The sequence below is a fragment of the Elgaria multicarinata genome, chromosome 5, assembly GCF_023053635.1.
Source record: "Elgaria multicarinata webbii isolate HBS135686 ecotype San Diego chromosome 5, rElgMul1.1.pri, whole genome shotgun sequence".
Lineage (NCBI taxonomy): Eukaryota > Metazoa > Chordata > Lepidosauria > Squamata > Anguidae > Elgaria > Elgaria multicarinata.
Window position 1 is genome coordinate 99104507 of NC_086175.1, and position 16634 is coordinate 99121140.

Below are 16634 nucleotides of genomic sequence, written 5' to 3' on the forward strand. Positions count from 1 at the left end.
AACGTCTGTTTTGAACGGACATTTACATTTTTATTTATATAGATGTGCATATATCTTGTCTTTTTAAATCAAAACCTGAATCAAGGCAGTTTTACAACTAACAAGAAATCACTAACAATGAAAGCAAGCAGATAAAGTCACGAGAAACAAACAAGGGACAAGAATGGAACAAGAGCCGAGGAGGAGGATCAAAACAAATCCAACCTGCAGGCCAAAAGTCCTGTATAAATAACAATAATAATAAAAATCTTCAGCAAGAAGCAATATATCATCAAAGAGGAAGTAGAGAGGATCTTCAGGCCTAGGGAAGTTCAAAGAATAAGTGCCATAAGTCTTATCATGTGTTTCCACCGTATTCACCTTGGATGGGGGTGGGTAGGGATGTTGGAGAAATCCACAAGGTAATCAAATGCATTTAGATTTCTATGAAAAGCACTGGCCAAAAATATGCAATGCCCTTGTAAGCTAAAGCATGAAAATGCACACTTGGGGGGGGGGGGATTTTCACAAGTATGTATTTGGAAATTGGAAAATATCTAATTCCATCAATGAGCAGATGCCAGAACGAAAAGCACTTGGCAATCCATGAAACACACATGGAATGGATTTTACACAATCCATACATCCCTAAGCTGGGACATGTACGAACCTGGAGTTTGGAAAGCATCGTATGGGTGGAGTCAGTCCTTTAGGTATCTTGGTCTTTAGGTATCTACATTCCAATCCTATTAATATCTACTCTCTAATATGTCCTGCTGACATCAGTGGGCTTACTTCCAGAGTATAGGATTGCAGCCTTACGGTATTCAAAGTAATGATCAGCACTCTGAATTGCATCAGAAAACAAATGAGCAGCCAGCGTAACAGAGGGATTGCACCATCACATGGTCCAAAGAGCTCTAGGCCCAGTTAGTGGTCTAGCAGCTGCATTCAGCACTACCTGTTGTTTCTGGACAGTTTTTAGAGGCAGACCCATATTCAGTGCTGGCCGCAATAAAGATGTCAGCAATGGGCTTGAGGCTGTGCCTCATACAACAAAAATAGTTGCTTAGGGTACATTGGACCCCTGCTTGTATTCTAGGTATAGCCTCCTCTGATACTTGGTGGAGATATGGGTTCTCAGGAGCACATCTAACTCACCTGATGTGGACCTCTCAATGGTGCCCCCTTTGGGGCTGATGTTTGCACTAAAGTTGACATGATGCTCAACAGCTCTTATAAATGTCCGGGGGTCTGTGGTATGTTTGATTTCAGCTCCCACTGACTGGAACCACATTCATAGCCAGCATACATGGCTAATGAGATTTTTAGTTGCCAAACATGTGGCCCTAAGGCACTGGAAGTTTCAGCCCACACTGAGCCATGAGAGGTGGGTCAAATAAATGCTAACACAACCAGCCTCACGGCTGTCAGAGTATATGAGGCATAGCAATTTGGGAGGGAAAGTGACAGTGCTTATGGTAGGTTCTTGGAGCTGTACAAAGACTGAATGCCACTTAGTTCATGCCGGAGGAAAATGTCAGTTGTGTCAATTTTAGCTGTAATTCAGGAGTGGTCTGTAAGATGTAGTTTTTCAGTACATACACATTTTCTTCTTTCTTCTTTATTTCTATACACTTTAAAATAAAATTAGGTGTATGTGTGAGGGGAGAAAAATGGGTGGGGAATTAGGTATAGCCACCATTAGGTATAATCGCCAGCTACACCCAGAGGGAGAGGGGAATAGGTATTGTTTTGGTATACAGTCCACACATCCAAATTTAATTAAAATGTTAACAACAAATAAAATCCAATCTCCATGTAAGGAAGGCAGAGGTGAATATGGCCAAGTTATTCTCCCTGAATGGAAGCACATTTTTGTCTGGATTAATCCACATCCAGTGTTAGACACAGATATTGAATTGAGCTGTCAAGAGTTTGTTATGCAGCTCCAGACCTCCACTCATTGCCATCACCATTTGGGCTTAAAATTTTGCCTTAATACCGTTGGCAACAGGCTTCGTTGTGTTACCTTCCCTGTACTTTTGAGAATAACATTTACTGCAAATCCTGCACATATATGAAAACTGAACCAGAGTTTTCACTTGACTTCAAGGTACATACTGCTCTTTCAGACTAATCTACTGTTCACAAAGCTACTATTATAGTAAACTCATAGAAAGATCTATCTATAATGCTCTGCAGTTATCATATTTGCATGTCTTCCTTCTCTTTCTGAGCAACTTCAAATGGACACGGGAGGTACCATCAGAAAGCTGAGATGAAGGGCAAGATCAGATTGCTTTTGGGGGACATGAAACCTTTTCCTTAGGAATACATCTACAAAAATGTTTCTTTCCCCTAATTAAAACCTCTTCTTTTCTTTTTTTAACCGTAGTGTGTGTGTGTGTGTGTGTGTGTGTGTGTGTGTGTGTGTGTATGTATTTAAAATGCTTTTTTTTTTTAACTGGGAAGCTGGCATGTTGCAAAACAAAGTGCTTCTCTCTAGCACCATCTTTTTGAGGGTTGAAGTGTTTTGGAGCTCACCCCCTCCCACTTCTGCCTTGTACTTAGGTTCTTAAGTTACTTTTCTTCTAGAGCTTTATCACACCAGCATTATACTGTGCTATCACTGCGAATTGCGTGCAAAGGACTCTGAAGTTTTCCAGTTTATAATCTGCTTTGACTGTGAAGTACTCCCATGCATCTTGCTTTAATTGTGCTATAAAGCCAAAAGACCCAACCTATTTTGCTACTAGTTTTGGAGCGAATCATTTGTTTTCCGAGCGGCCACTGGAGGTGCAGGAGCAGGATTTGATACTTTTAAGCTTCAAATTAAACAAATGCTTACATCTGTGTAAGTTTTAAAGATAAAGACATCAAAATTGGCACAGTAATAGATATTAAGGAGAGCTTTAAACATACCAAATTTGAATCAGATTGGGTCATCCATTGATTTTTAATGATTTTTTTACATTTTCCCCCTTAAACCCTTTTCCTGGTATGCAAAGGATCTTAGGAGCGCTGCCGCCCATGGTGTGATTTAGCTAGCAAGAATAACGACAGCTTAGCTCTGTAGGGGATAATTCGAGGGAAACACGTACATGGGATGAGACTATTAGTTCCACCAGTTTTCCTTCTGGGAAATAAGTGTTTCATGACCACCATGACAGCCATTTAAATGAATGGGCAAACCCTTCCCACCCCCATGGCAGCCATTTTATGAGAGCACCCACAACACTAAAATTCCAAATGGGCCCAATGATCCAAAAATAGTTTGGGACCCTTCCATATCTGCATCATCTGTTATGTTAGGAACAAATTGATATCTTCAACTAAAACAAACTCCCAAGTGCAGAGAGAAACACACACACACACAATCCACTCCGACTTGACACCACGTAATGTCGGGCTCTTACAAGGGATTTGCAGAGAAGAATCCAAAACAATCAAGGCTCCGATATGGGAAACAAAATGACTTTATTTCTCCATCTTAGAATGGCATCCAAGCAAGCAGCAGCACACTCTCCATGCGTGGAAAAGCTAACCATAAAACTTTGATTACTTAAATACATTGTGCTGTGTTGAGACACACTAGCTTAAAAGAACATTACACCACATCACCTATAGCAAGGTAGAGTCCATCTTAAACATCTAACATCTCAATTGAAGCTCTTAGGGGGCATGAGACCTGAACATTGATTCCAGATCTTTTCATGTTTTAATCCAAAGAGACATAGGAACTAGGTATTTCTCCAGTGGTAAAGCAAATATACGTTTGTCTGTTGGATCATTCTAGACACTATGTCATAAAGTGTAGAATCTTATCCATGAACCCTTACAGAAGGACCCCAAACCAGCAATTAGTCATATCATTATACACCAATGTTATTGATTAAAATAACTTTATTCCAAACATTGCATTTGAAATTACAAGAATAAGCACTGCTTTAATATTTGCAGATACAATTTCTCCAGTTAGTTGTCTACAAGACATACTTGGTCAAACAATATGATCAGATGAACTATGGAAAATAATATGTGATACAGGATAGTCCTTCAAGAAAAAGTAAATGTGCAGTGGACTAGACTTAAAAACAAGCTGTGTAATTCTGAAAGCAATTACTACATAAAATTATTTAATATATTTCATTTACAATCTTTGAAGTAAAAATATAAATTTGGCACGCACAAAAATAATTACTACCATTTTAAAAACATTGGTATTTATCTGCCTACTATACCTATAAGGTAAAACAGTACAATAGAACTAAATTTTGCAAAGCCCTGAGAAGTACTTTTTTCAATTCAAGAATAGAGAATCAATTCAGTATAAGAATATAAGGAGAGAGACTCTGCTGGATCAGACCAAGGGTCCATATAGCTCAGCATCCTTCCATCAGCCAGATGCCATTATGAAGCCTGTAAGTACCTTTGAAACCTGGTATTCAAGGGTATATTGCCTCTGGGACTGGACACTCCATATGTTACCGTGACTAATAGCCATTGAAAAACCAGTCCTCCATGAATTCCTCTAATATTTCTTTAAAGCAATCTAAGTCAGTAGCCATCAGCACATACTGTGGCACTGAATTTCTTAAGTTTATTATGCATTTTATGAAGACATTTCTTACCTATCCTAAATATACTACAAATTAATTTCACTCGGTGATACCCACCACCTCTAACCTATTTTGGGAACAGGAGAACATTTCTCTATCCACTTTCTCCCCACTATACATAACTGTATAAATCCCTACCATTCCCCCCACCCCACAGTCATCTTTGTTTTCTCAACTAAAAGCCCCAAAAGCTTTAGCACAGCCTTCCACAGCCAGGTGCCCTCCAGATTTAGTTAATTTATATATTTTTTATTTATTATATTTCTATACTGTTGGACTCTTAATTCCCATCAGCCCAAGCAGGATGGGCAGTGGGTGTTGAAGCTAAATGGAAGGCACCAGGTTAGAGAAGCCTGCTTTAGAATTTTCTCACAAGGTAAGGTGCTTCATCCGCCGCCTAATTTTAACCCCTCCAGCAAGCTAGATCTGGGGGTTAAGATAACACTGCCTCCCCTCGCCCCCTGCCTTACATCTGTCAGCTAAGCTGGAAACTCAGAGATATGTGGAAGGAGACTATTAAAATAGGAAGAAACTGTATCTACTGGTGTAAATCTCCAATGCTATTCCAATCAAAAGTAAAAGCAATAATTTGAGTAACTTTAAAAAGAATAAACACAAGTTCAAAACAATTTCTATGTGTTTTTATGAACTGTTGCTGTAGCTTATGAAAACTGCAGATGGAAAATGTTCCCTTCCTAAACTAGTTTGCTAAGTGTGCTCCACAAAAACCAGCCCTTTCTACACAAACATATAAACACTATTAAATACTTATAAAATAAAATCTTAATTGAATTCTACACAGAACTCTCAAATTTAAAAGTTTTAAATTACTGTATCGTTTATCGAAGTTCAAAAGATTATCACAATTCAAAAATTACAAAGTAACCAATACAAGAACTATTTTTTTAAAAGCTATGATATAAATGTTATGTTAGTATTCTTAAGCTGAGGCTTCATATCATAAACAACAGCTCTAAAGTGTTTTAAGTTTCTCCTTCAAAGATAATACAATTGTTCATGGTTTTTGTTATGCTGCTGTATTAAGTCAGTAACTGCGCAATCCTATACAAGGGGCGTATCCCCAGGTAGGTATTTCCAAGATTGCAGTCTAAGTCAGTTCTTTTTTTGTAACTGCTAATCTGAGCAGTTCAGACTGATGCAGAGTACCTGGGTATGAAACATGCCCATCTGTTCAGAAGAATTGTCATTAACCCACTATATCATAGTGAACAAAATATTTTTGTTTCATAGAAACAACTAACATTTGTCTCCACTGGACAAATGGTATATTTTCAGTTACACTGGGGCTGCCTAACTGACAGCGAGTATGGGTGATTGGTATTTATGGAGCTTAATAGACTGATGATCTCTGCGGAACTGTTTTCCCTTTCAAGATCCGTCTTATCTGAAAAACAAAAGCAAAGCAGCAAGGTATCAATGCCCAGTCTTTTTGATATTATAAAAAATACACTGCAATTTCAAAGTATAATTACTAAGACCTAAATCTCAGTGAATTCAGTTGGACTTACTTCCAAGACACTAATAGAATTACAGTAATTAGAGAAGACCACACTTTATACCCCAAAAGCAAGTGTCACCTTATAAAGGGGCCCAGATTTCAAAACTAAGAACATAAACCACCTTTATTTTTCTACAAAAAGGCATGTGAACTGAATACAGAGCACTTTGCTATTACGTTGTAGTTTCATTAACGGTAATCCTAGAAGCAAGAAGAAAATAGCCAAAGAACGCAGCAATAGTAAAATTGCTAGTTGGTTTTCCATAAAGGTTATAAATGGATCTATTTCTTTCCTAGTAATATAAGAAATGGAAGCCTGCTTGTATTCTCTCTGCAGAAAGGAGGGCAAAGGGGTGTGCGTGTGAAATTGTCTCCTACTCCACTTCAAAAACAAGATCTCAAACTTGTTTAGGTCTCTTACCTCAACTCCTACAGGTCCATCAGGAACCAGATGAACTGGCTGCTCATTTTCCAGGTTCCTGGCACTTGGATCAGCTCCTTTTCGCATCATCAAGCGAACTGCATCCAGCTGAGTCACCCGATGCTGCAAGCTGGCAGCGACATGGAGTGCTGTGTTGCCATTGTAAGCCTGGTTGAGGCAAGAGAAAAAATGCCATTATTGATTTTTTCCACAAAGAGGGCAGGGTGATTTCTTCCTGCAAATAGGCACCCTCTGAACTAGACACAGTATTTTATGCTATTACCTCTTGGCTTAACATGCACATACCTTGGCATTGATAAAAGAAAGGCAAGTTGGCAGCTCTAAAAACAGACGAAGGAGTTCCACATTTGCTTCTTCAGCTGCTAGGTGAAGGGCTGAACGGCCGCTTTTACGATCCTATCCGCATACAAAAAGGCCAGTTAATTTTGCGTATTCAACATTTCATCACTGCACAATCCAAGAATACATAAACTCAGTCATTTTATATGAAAACACCAAATGCTCTATATAATTCATTTTATTTAGGCACACAATTAGTAGGCACTATTGTTTTCATTTTACAGACAGCTGAGGCGCTTGAGAGATAGCAACTTCTAGGACTACTCAATATTTATTCTAAGGCCAGCCAATAATTCAACGCTGGGATGGGATTTCAAGTGCCGAATCTACATTTTGTTCTGTCCAAATTAAGGAGTGTTATCTATTTGAACATAATGATTCTGAAAAAATTAAAACAAAAGGAATTAAAGCTATGACTCTCAAGAAAACTCACAGTCTAGTGCTGTATTTATTAATATTTGCACAATCCAGCAAGTTACCCACGACTACGTCCTAATGAAATTAAAAGGACACAGCATAATCTATAGATGTTTACTCAGACTCCCCACTCATTTCAGTGTGTTACTTCAAAGTAAATATGCTTAAAATTGCCACCTCAATTGTACTTTAGTTCCACTGATGTTAATAGGACCCTGGGCTCATCAACACCAAGCAGGATATTCCACTATGAAGGCAGTATATAAAAGGCAGGAGCCACACTACTGCTTTATAGCGGTATTGAAGTGCACTGCAGGATCTACACTACTGCTTTATAGTGGTAATGAAATGCACTGACATCGACACCAAGCAGGATATAACACTATGGAAGTGGTATATGGTATGTGTCATGGGCCCCAACAGTTGTCAGTGCACTTCAATACCACTATAAAGCAGCAGTGTGGCTCCTGCCTTTTATATACAGTTTTCATACCGCTTTCATAGTGGAATATCCTACTTGGTGTAGATGAGCCCTCAGTCACGACTAACTTCTGCTGGATTGGCCCAAAGACACTGAAATCTGAGGTCAAATCAGAAAAAAAGATTTAAAATGTCTTTAAAAGATGTGGTATACACCTAAAGTTCATGCAAATCAGTCTGTTCACTTGATAGCAATGTTGCAGTAGTTGTTGGCCCAAGATATAACCAAGTTGAAAAGGTGCACAGTGAAGTTTAGGATCAAAAACAATAATCTGCTGTACCTCAACATATTTATTCTGGATTATGCATATTGTCTTCAGTGAGAGTCTCCTGATGTACAAAGTTATTACTGCTACCTTAAAGACCAATCCTTAGCCAGTGAGAGAGTACTCATATGACTTACTATGCTTTTGTAACAAATAAAATAAAAATAAGAATATTTCCAGGAAATAAAAAGAATCTGCAATTATATTTATTTAAGGAAATGTAAGCTTCTTCTGCAGATCAAATGTATTTCAGGGTTTGGATCCAGATTTACACTGTATCAGCTGCACTGACAGAAGTGGACTTCCCTGCTCATTCTTTCTACAGCAGCCCCTTCAGCCCCCGAAAAATGCTACACATCCTTGATCCAACTGAAGCTGTTTAGCTTAAGCCACTTTTCTAATACGTGTATTTACACATGAAGAACTCTTGAACATCTTCATACCCAGAAATAATTAAAATGTACAAAATGGAACACAGATATCATTTGCAGATAAATCCATATAAACTGGAACTTACAGAACAGCCATCTCTATGGAGATGATGAGTGTGTTACCACTTCATCTGTTAAGTTTACTACTCCAGGTCTGTAGATGTACAAGTAATCCATGCATCTATAAATAGTTACAAAACAGTAGCACGTACATCAGTTCGACTGTTTTTATATTTCCTTGTGTTACTTACTCTGGCTTCAACAGAGGCCCCCATCTGGATAAGAAATTTGATTGTGTCTGCCAACCTCTTGCTTTTCAGCCTTAGTTCCTGGACTTCAGGAGTGTGGTGTGACTGCTGGCTCTGTAGGTCATGGACCACAGCGTTATGGACCACTACTGCACAGTGCAATGCTGTTAAACCTAAAATGAAACACACCAGTGAGCAAAACAAAACAATTCAGAAACATTAGTCATCCCGATACCAATATCCAGATTTCAGCTCCTTTTTGTTTGCCCTTAAAGATGTTTTAACCTGTTCCTCAGTTATCTACATGTACAATAAAGAAATAACTATATTTTAAGTTGCTTGGCAGTTCAACGATGTAAAATTAAACATATGTCATGTTCACCACCTAAGTTTGCATTTTCTGATAAACTTTTCAATGTACATACACAATAGAACAACAGAACATTTGACATGTCAAATGCCAAGGTTTAAGAACCAGCATGTTTTAATTAAGCTTTTTTGCCTAACAGAATGAAAGACTACTAGTTGCTCACCATCATAATTAGTTGCTTCCAATTCTACATATTGATTGCTTACAATGACTCCTTTCTGGATTGCCTGCAGAAGAGAAATAAGCAAACATTAATGCCATCCAGTTCTACGCAACAGTAACTGAAATCTGAATGTTTCTGATAAAATGAATTCTTTTCCAATGAAAGGTTATGCCACAATAACCTTGTTAGTTTCTAAGGTGCTACAAAACTCTTTTGCTGTTTTGAAAAATCCGCAGTATCTTCTTTAGAATGTATCAAGATTATTCACTCAGTAAAACCATTTCTTTGTTAAAATCATAGCACTGTCTTCAAAACAGCTGCTTGTGGTTCATCATCCTGCAGTGTATTAGAACAAAGGAGCTCTCTACACGCAGGGAAAGCCCTACGATAGCTGTGGACCTGCACCACATCGGTTAGACGATTCAGGCACAGCTTTGCAGCCACCATGGGGCTTCCCCACGATGCTGCGTTTTGAAAAAGTTGGGGATTTACACTGCCTTTTTCAAACAGAGGGATGTAAATATGGCACTTGCGCTGTGTAATGTTGCTCTGTGGCCAACCCAGGGGTGTAGCCTGATGGAAGGCAACCAGTGATTGGTCACCTTCCATCAGGAAGAGGGCGGTAGCAGCTCCGGGACCCAGATGGCCACTCAAAAACCTCATGCTCCCTCCTCAGAGTTGGGTTTACCCAACGCTGCCCTGGGAGAGGGAAAGTGTGGGGTTGAAGAGGGAGGCGGCGCCAACCCAGCGCTGTGAAGGCAGCCCCTAAGACTCACTGGAAAAGAAATTAACTGGTGGGTGTTTTCCCATTGTGTGTTTGAGAGAGATGGGCTACTACTGGTCATAACTACTAACTCCTGAGCACTCAGCACTGAACAGACTGCTACAACACTATTACTACAGTAGTCCCAAGCAGTTTAGGTAACACTAAAGCAAGGTATAATAATATTTTGAATCTTTAATTTAAAAGAACCAGTTTCAGCATGTACCACTACATACTAGGGTGTCAGGAGAAAGGTAAAAGAAATGGCTTAGGAATTTGCCCAAAATACTCACCTGAAGGACTTGCGCATGGCCTTTTTCAGCACACACGTGCAATGGTGTTCTACCCCAGCAATCTGTAGTATTTACTTGTGCCCCAAGGCCAACCAGATCCTGCACAATAAGATGCTGATTTGCAGCAACAGCCACCTGTAAGGCACTCTGTAATAATGAAAAGCAGATGTATTGGTTATCTAACTTTACCAGGAAATAGCAAGAACAAGCTAGCTGACTATACTGGAGTATTTCTAATCAGGCACAACCATTTCAGAGTTCATCTCTTTAGGGGCTTCAGCCTAGCTTGTGGACTTCTGCAGTAGCTCACAGTTACATATTAACTTGCATGCTAACCTTCAAAGTTAATATTAACAGGCATTCCAGGACGCTTTGTGTAAGTCCTGGAAATGTGCAGCATTCAAGGGCATACAGTAGGAGCTTGTTAGGCTGAGAGCATCACCTGGCCATTGTGTTCTTTAATATCCAGCATGTGCAGAGCCGCCATCTTTCTTGCCAACACATAGGAAACTGCCCGGCGTCCCTGGGCAACTGCAATGTGGAGAAACCTGTGGGGAATAAACAATGTGTGTGTTTTAATTTTAATACTAAAAAAAATATACATTTAAGGCATTATGAAAATGCCCTCCAAAAACCACCAACCCGAAACCAACCTTGAGAACTTGCTGGCTGCAAAGGCTACCTTACTGTTGTTGCTATTATTATTATCTTCATCGTCATCTTAATTTGTGACACTTATAGCCTGCTAAATATAATAAAATCTTTCCTTGGTTCATATGTAGTTACATCACCCAATGCACTCTTCTATTTTATCATATTTATGTGTGGAGTCATAGTAGTCTGCTTGGCATAGACTTTGAACGCACTAGTGGGTGCTTCATTCAACAAAATGAATGACATTCACAAGATGCATACACTAATAATGAGAAGGGAATCTTATTGCTGATACATCATCTCCATTCTAGCTGCAATTAATATGTGGACAATACTCACGTATCACCATCAGAGTCTTTAGCAAGGATGTGATCTTGAGAGATGTTGGTCAGTTTGTTTTCTTCCTGTTCCACTTGCCACTGGAAAAACGATTTGCCCAACTGTGCAGTGTTTGTAGCAATACCCTGATGTTGCACAGACATATTTGAAGCAGCCAGCGGTAAGCCATGCTCCTCAAGGCTACTGCAGATATTATTAGGTAGCTGGCTGAAATGCTGAGGGTGGCTACTGACATCAGTTTGCTGATGAGTACCAGGCAGTGGTTCAGCGAGGGAGGCTGAAATGTTGTCTGGTCTTTCTGAATCGCTTAAGAGAGAAGCAAAGCTTTGATACTGCATATCTTGGCTTTCAAAAACATTTTGTTGATAGTCAGAGGACTGGCTGCTTGCAGAGTGTGGCCTGTACTCCAGAAGTGAATTCTGACTGTAATGTTGTGACAAGTCCTGGGCTTGCGTAGGAGAAAACTGGTAATTCTGGGGCAGTTCTAGCATTTGTGAAGGGCTGCTACCTTGAAATGTTTGGTACTTTTGAGGAGGCGAGAAAGCCTGTGCACCAGCAATCTCTTGATATTGTTCCCTTGGAGAGTTGGGATTAGCCATGGTGTGAAGCCAGCTAACTTGCACAGTGTTCAAAGAAACTGGACTCGATTCATTCTTAATATTGATTATGTTCTGCAGCATATCACAACTGCTATCTTGTTTGGGCTCATTCATATGGGCATCTTCCATATTATCCATTGATGTTGGTGTCTGTGGAGGTGTCTGCAAGATAGAATGCAAACATTTGAAACAGAGCTGATCACATCCTGTCACATAAGGTAGGTGAGAAAATGTATTTAAATGTGAGCAAAAAATATAAAAAATTATTTTTATAATATAAAAATATCTACCAAGAGGTGAGGTTGAAAAGTAGCTGTTCTTTTGTAACAGGGTCCATCAGAAAGAGATTCGTGAGATTTTCTTTTCCGACTATGAGTTAATATGTTTTTCAATTCTATTGAAAAAAACAAATTTGTTAAATTTCCACAGCACTGCAATTTTCAGATATGCAAAACAAAAATATACAGTATTTCAGGGAAATACTTTTTAAAAAACTGTACCTGTATATGGGTCATAATTTTGTAATCCTCCCTGTGCCTATTCAAAAAAAAAAAAGTGAAGTTAATTATAATGTAGTGAAAGCATATACATTCTACAAGCTTTTAGGGACTTTTCTACAGAAACTTATCAATTGAACTCCATTACTGCTTTTGGATGAACACATTTGTTCATCCAAACACAACAAAGAAATCTTATTGCTTTTCAGTGATGGCCCCCCAATTATGGAATGAACTCCCCAACAAGGCTCACCTGACGCCAACTTTTTTATCTTTTCGGCACCAGGTTAAGACTTTTCCCTTCTCTCATGCAGTTAACAACATATGCTGAGATTTTTTTACTGACCCCAGAATAGTAGTTTTAAATGGATATTGTTGTTTTTATGCTTTCGATGGTTTAAAATTTTTGTATATTTGTTTTTAATGTTCACTGTTTTTAACTTTTGTAAACCGCCCAGAGAGCTTCGGCTATATAGATGTAATAAATAAATAAATAAATTTGGATTACCAACCTGCCGTTTTTCACTACTCTACTTTTTCAGCAAAATTGCCTTTACATCTTATTCATACAAATAGTTATTTGCAAATAAATAGAAGGAAACTAAAGGAATGAAATAAATATGCTTGTACAACCCACCAATTCTAAAAACTACAGCATCACAAGGGAGATGCTTAAGATAGCACACAGAATTGGAGTGACAGTAGAGCACCCCAAACAATGAAATGTAATGTTATTACAGGTAGATATGCCTGTAAAAAATGTTTAGGAAAACACTTTCTATTTTCTCCCAAGTGTTACCTCGTGTACTAATAGCAAGGTCATTCTCTGAGTGACAATATATATACATAGCAAAACAGCACCAACCGAACGTGAGAGGGAGATATCAGGAAGCTTGTGAGAGAATCCAAAGCATGCAAACCATTAAAAAAAAGGGGGGGAGCTGTGATCAGGGAACCCCAAACAACCCAGTGAGAACTAAGCATGCTAAGTGACCACAAAACACTGTGTGTCTGTTAGCAGGAGGATGTAAAAGTGGGAAAGGGGCAGGGAATGAAATGGAGAATCCTGGAACAGAGTGTGGCTATTTGTCCAGAACTCTGAACAAGTTTTCTAAAACTGCGAAGAGTCATCGCCCTTCACTAAAATACAGAAAGGCTGATATTTGCAATCATAAGAATCTTTTTTTAGAGCAGACTAAAACTCTATCTAGTAGAAAGTTCAGCCACAAACATTGACTAGATTGATCAGATGCAGGGCTTGATGGAGTTATACACGCAGCATCTGTCAACGAAGATATATTTCTTCAGATTAAGACGTTTCATTTTTAGCTATCACTTCATTTTTAGCTATCACTCACATCTCATATCCTCTTACAAATTTAGAGCCAACAAATTTGTCTATTCCGTTCTTTCGAAGCCATGCAAGCCAGTTGCCATTACCACATCACGCACAATAATAAATTCCATATGTTAAGTACACACTGTATAAAGTTGTGACTGGTATTTCCAAAGAAGGGACATTGAACTATTTTTAATCCGAATAAAAATAAAATAAAAATATTGATAACACGCACCTTTAAGATATCTGCACTGTGATCTGAGGACATCTGTTTATTGTTTCTAAGATGCAACAACAGTTCTTTCACAGAGTTTTTCACACGAACGCCTTGGAAAGGTCCTCTCTGTTGCTTTCCTCCCCCCATATGTTGCTCAACTGTTAAGTCAAACAGAAAACAAAATCAGACACTGACACAATCCATTAAACAGGAGATTTAGGCCCTTTCCACACCTAAGGATTATCCCAGGCAAATGAAGGGATTGTCCCTGCCTGCTCCCAGGATCCCAGTATGTCATTTGCATGCACAGGGATGATCACGGGACAATCTTGGGGGAAAAGGCAGGTATAAAAACAGACTAAGTCTTGAAAGAAAGACAAAAGAATTTGTACACAATTATATTAGCCAAGAATTTATTCATTAAATTCATATACTGTTTTTCTACTAAAAATAGCACTCAATGCGACTAACAATATAATAAAGACAAAATAATAAAGTTATAATTAAAACATTAAAATTCATCAACAGCAAAATAGCTATATAAACTAATTACACAAAAACTCACTACCAAATATTCTAGAAGAACAAAAAATATATATTTCAACTTTGCTTTCACAAAAGCATCCATCCACCTCATTCTCTCTCTCTCTCTCTCTCTCTCTCTCTCTCTCGTTTTCAAATAAGATAAAAAGCCAATCCCATATAAGATATATTAGCATTATTGGACTTCATGTGAATGGATTTTCAGTATTACTTGCGCTTGTCACTTTCATAATGAAATAGCTTGTCCATAACAAGAAAAGTGATGTACTACAAATATTTCATTTATTCTCTTATGCCTATTATCTCTTTAAACACAACCTAATTTGAAGGTTAAAAACCAGAAGTGAAAAAAGGAAACAATTCATGAGAATCCCACAGAAAAGTTGTGACTTCATTTTAGAAAGTACAAAAAACCCTCAAGTTTTAATCATAGAATTACTGCAGTTCAAACTAAATCATTAAAAAAAAACCACAGTTCCATGAAGTTGGAATTTCTCCCTAGAAAAAAAAGCCAATTTAAGGTGAATGATTTCTTCTTTACAGGTTTTAATGGGATCCTGAAAAGAATGCCTACTTGAAAAAACTATTATTTTGAATTACATGGTCGTGAAGGATACCATTTAAGTCAACAAACAGTGCTGCAAAGAGACACAATTTGTAATGTTCTTCCTGAAAAAACGTAGGCAATGTGATAAAAACAAACCCACTAGACCTCAGTTAATCAAATATTACAAGCAAATGTTTTATGGAAAATACAAGCAAACGTAAAATAAAAAATATAAGACAGTAACAGATGCCTTATGATTAAATATCCAATTGGCCAGGGAAAGAAAATTAATACAAATTCTTAATATTATAAAGAAACTCGACAGATATTGTCATGCTGCCTATTAATATAATTCCTGACTGAAACACAAAATCATAAAGTCACTAGAATCAACAAAATCCCCTCCTTTTTTTCAAATCCAAACAACATTCTGGCTAGTAAAAATACTTATGGAAGAAAACTCAACATGAAAACATTGCAGAAACTTTTTTCTTCTCAACTGCATATCACCTCAATTGCGCAGGCACATAAGAAATAGGAGTAATCTCTGTCATAGATATTACTTCCTACGTTGGAGATTTTCATTTTGAAATCGAAAAAGTTTTTTTTTAAAAAAAAAAATAGCTTTGTCCCTCTCTTTAAATTTATATTTGGTATAGACAGCTTTAGCCATGTTAACTCCATAAAAGAGGAAGCATGGAACTATTAAAGAGAAATGTTAGCGCTGACTGAAATGTAATCAAGTTGCTGTAAATTTTTCCATTTTCACAATACCTCAGTGCGTAAAAAGATTTCCCACTAATTTATTTTTCTTTTCCAATTGTATTAACAATTTACAATTCTTCTTTGCATATTAAAAGGACAGTATTCTTTCAAATTAAGTTGCATAACATTATTTGCTTGGCGCCTTTCTCCATAAATAGGAAATTTAATCTGAAGAGATTTCCACCACACATATATACACTCACACACCAATGCCAGTACAGGCAAAAATACACAAATCAATATAATTTACAGAAGACTGACTCCATGCAAAGGATGGACTGGGTGCCCCTGAAGTTACTTTGGATTCATATCAATTGGTACTGCTCATATGCTGACAAGCTCTAGCTAACGCACAAGTTTATTTGATAGCTGCTGAATTCTAAATTAAATAATTTAAGATGCCACAACTGCCATTTTTTCAATTTCCCTGCTGCGTAGCTGGAGAAAGAATCACAGTCCCTTCCACAATATTCAAAAACCCTTTCACTGACAGCACAGCAGAAAGGTGTGTTGCGATGCTGCCTTATCATCTCCGTTGCAGTAAGAGTGAACTACCAGCCCAGTCGGCTTCTGTGCGTGGAAATGTCTTAGGCTGATCCTGGCAGGCAAAGAAGAAGCTGGGCGCTTCTACCGTGTTATTAAGGGCCTCTCCAAAGCCACTCTTGTGAACAATGCGGAGAGGAAGGCTACACTGTGAGTCAGGGGAGGCTATGGACTTCTGTAGCTCTTTTACGGACAAACCCTAAACTCTCTCCTTCCTTGGAGCCTGTCCAGACGATCAAAACTACCCTGGAGTGAGCCA

The 16634-nt window shown here is 38.2% G+C and overlaps 1 protein-coding gene across 2 annotated transcripts in view; it reads right to left on the bottom strand.

Annotated features, from left to right (window-relative positions):
* Window positions 1-3867: 3867 nt before the first annotated feature.
* The window catches only part of NFKBIZ (NFKB inhibitor zeta), a 38580-nt gene continuing 25813 nt past the window's right edge, over window positions 3868-16634 (bottom strand). For both annotated transcript variants that reach the window (XM_063126865.1, XM_063126864.1), the window contains exons 2-12: window positions 13996-14135; window positions 12425-12461; window positions 12215-12318; window positions 11326-12086; window positions 10775-10880; window positions 10333-10479; window positions 9277-9340; window positions 8747-8916; window positions 6848-6958; window positions 6542-6709; window positions 3868-6006 (exon numbers count right to left, since the gene is read on the bottom strand). In XM_063126865.1, coding sequence (XP_062982935.1) covers window positions 5953-6006; window positions 6542-6709; window positions 6848-6958; window positions 8747-8916; window positions 9277-9340; window positions 10333-10479; window positions 10775-10880; window positions 11326-12086; window positions 12215-12318; window positions 12425-12461; window positions 13996-14124 — 1851 coding nt within the window. In that variant the 5' untranslated portion in view covers window positions 14125-14135 and the 3' untranslated portion in view covers window positions 3868-5952. The remainder of the gene's footprint in view (window positions 6007-6541; window positions 6710-6847; window positions 6959-8746; window positions 8917-9276; window positions 9341-10332; window positions 10480-10774; window positions 10881-11325; window positions 12087-12214; window positions 12319-12424; window positions 12462-13995; window positions 14136-16634) is intronic.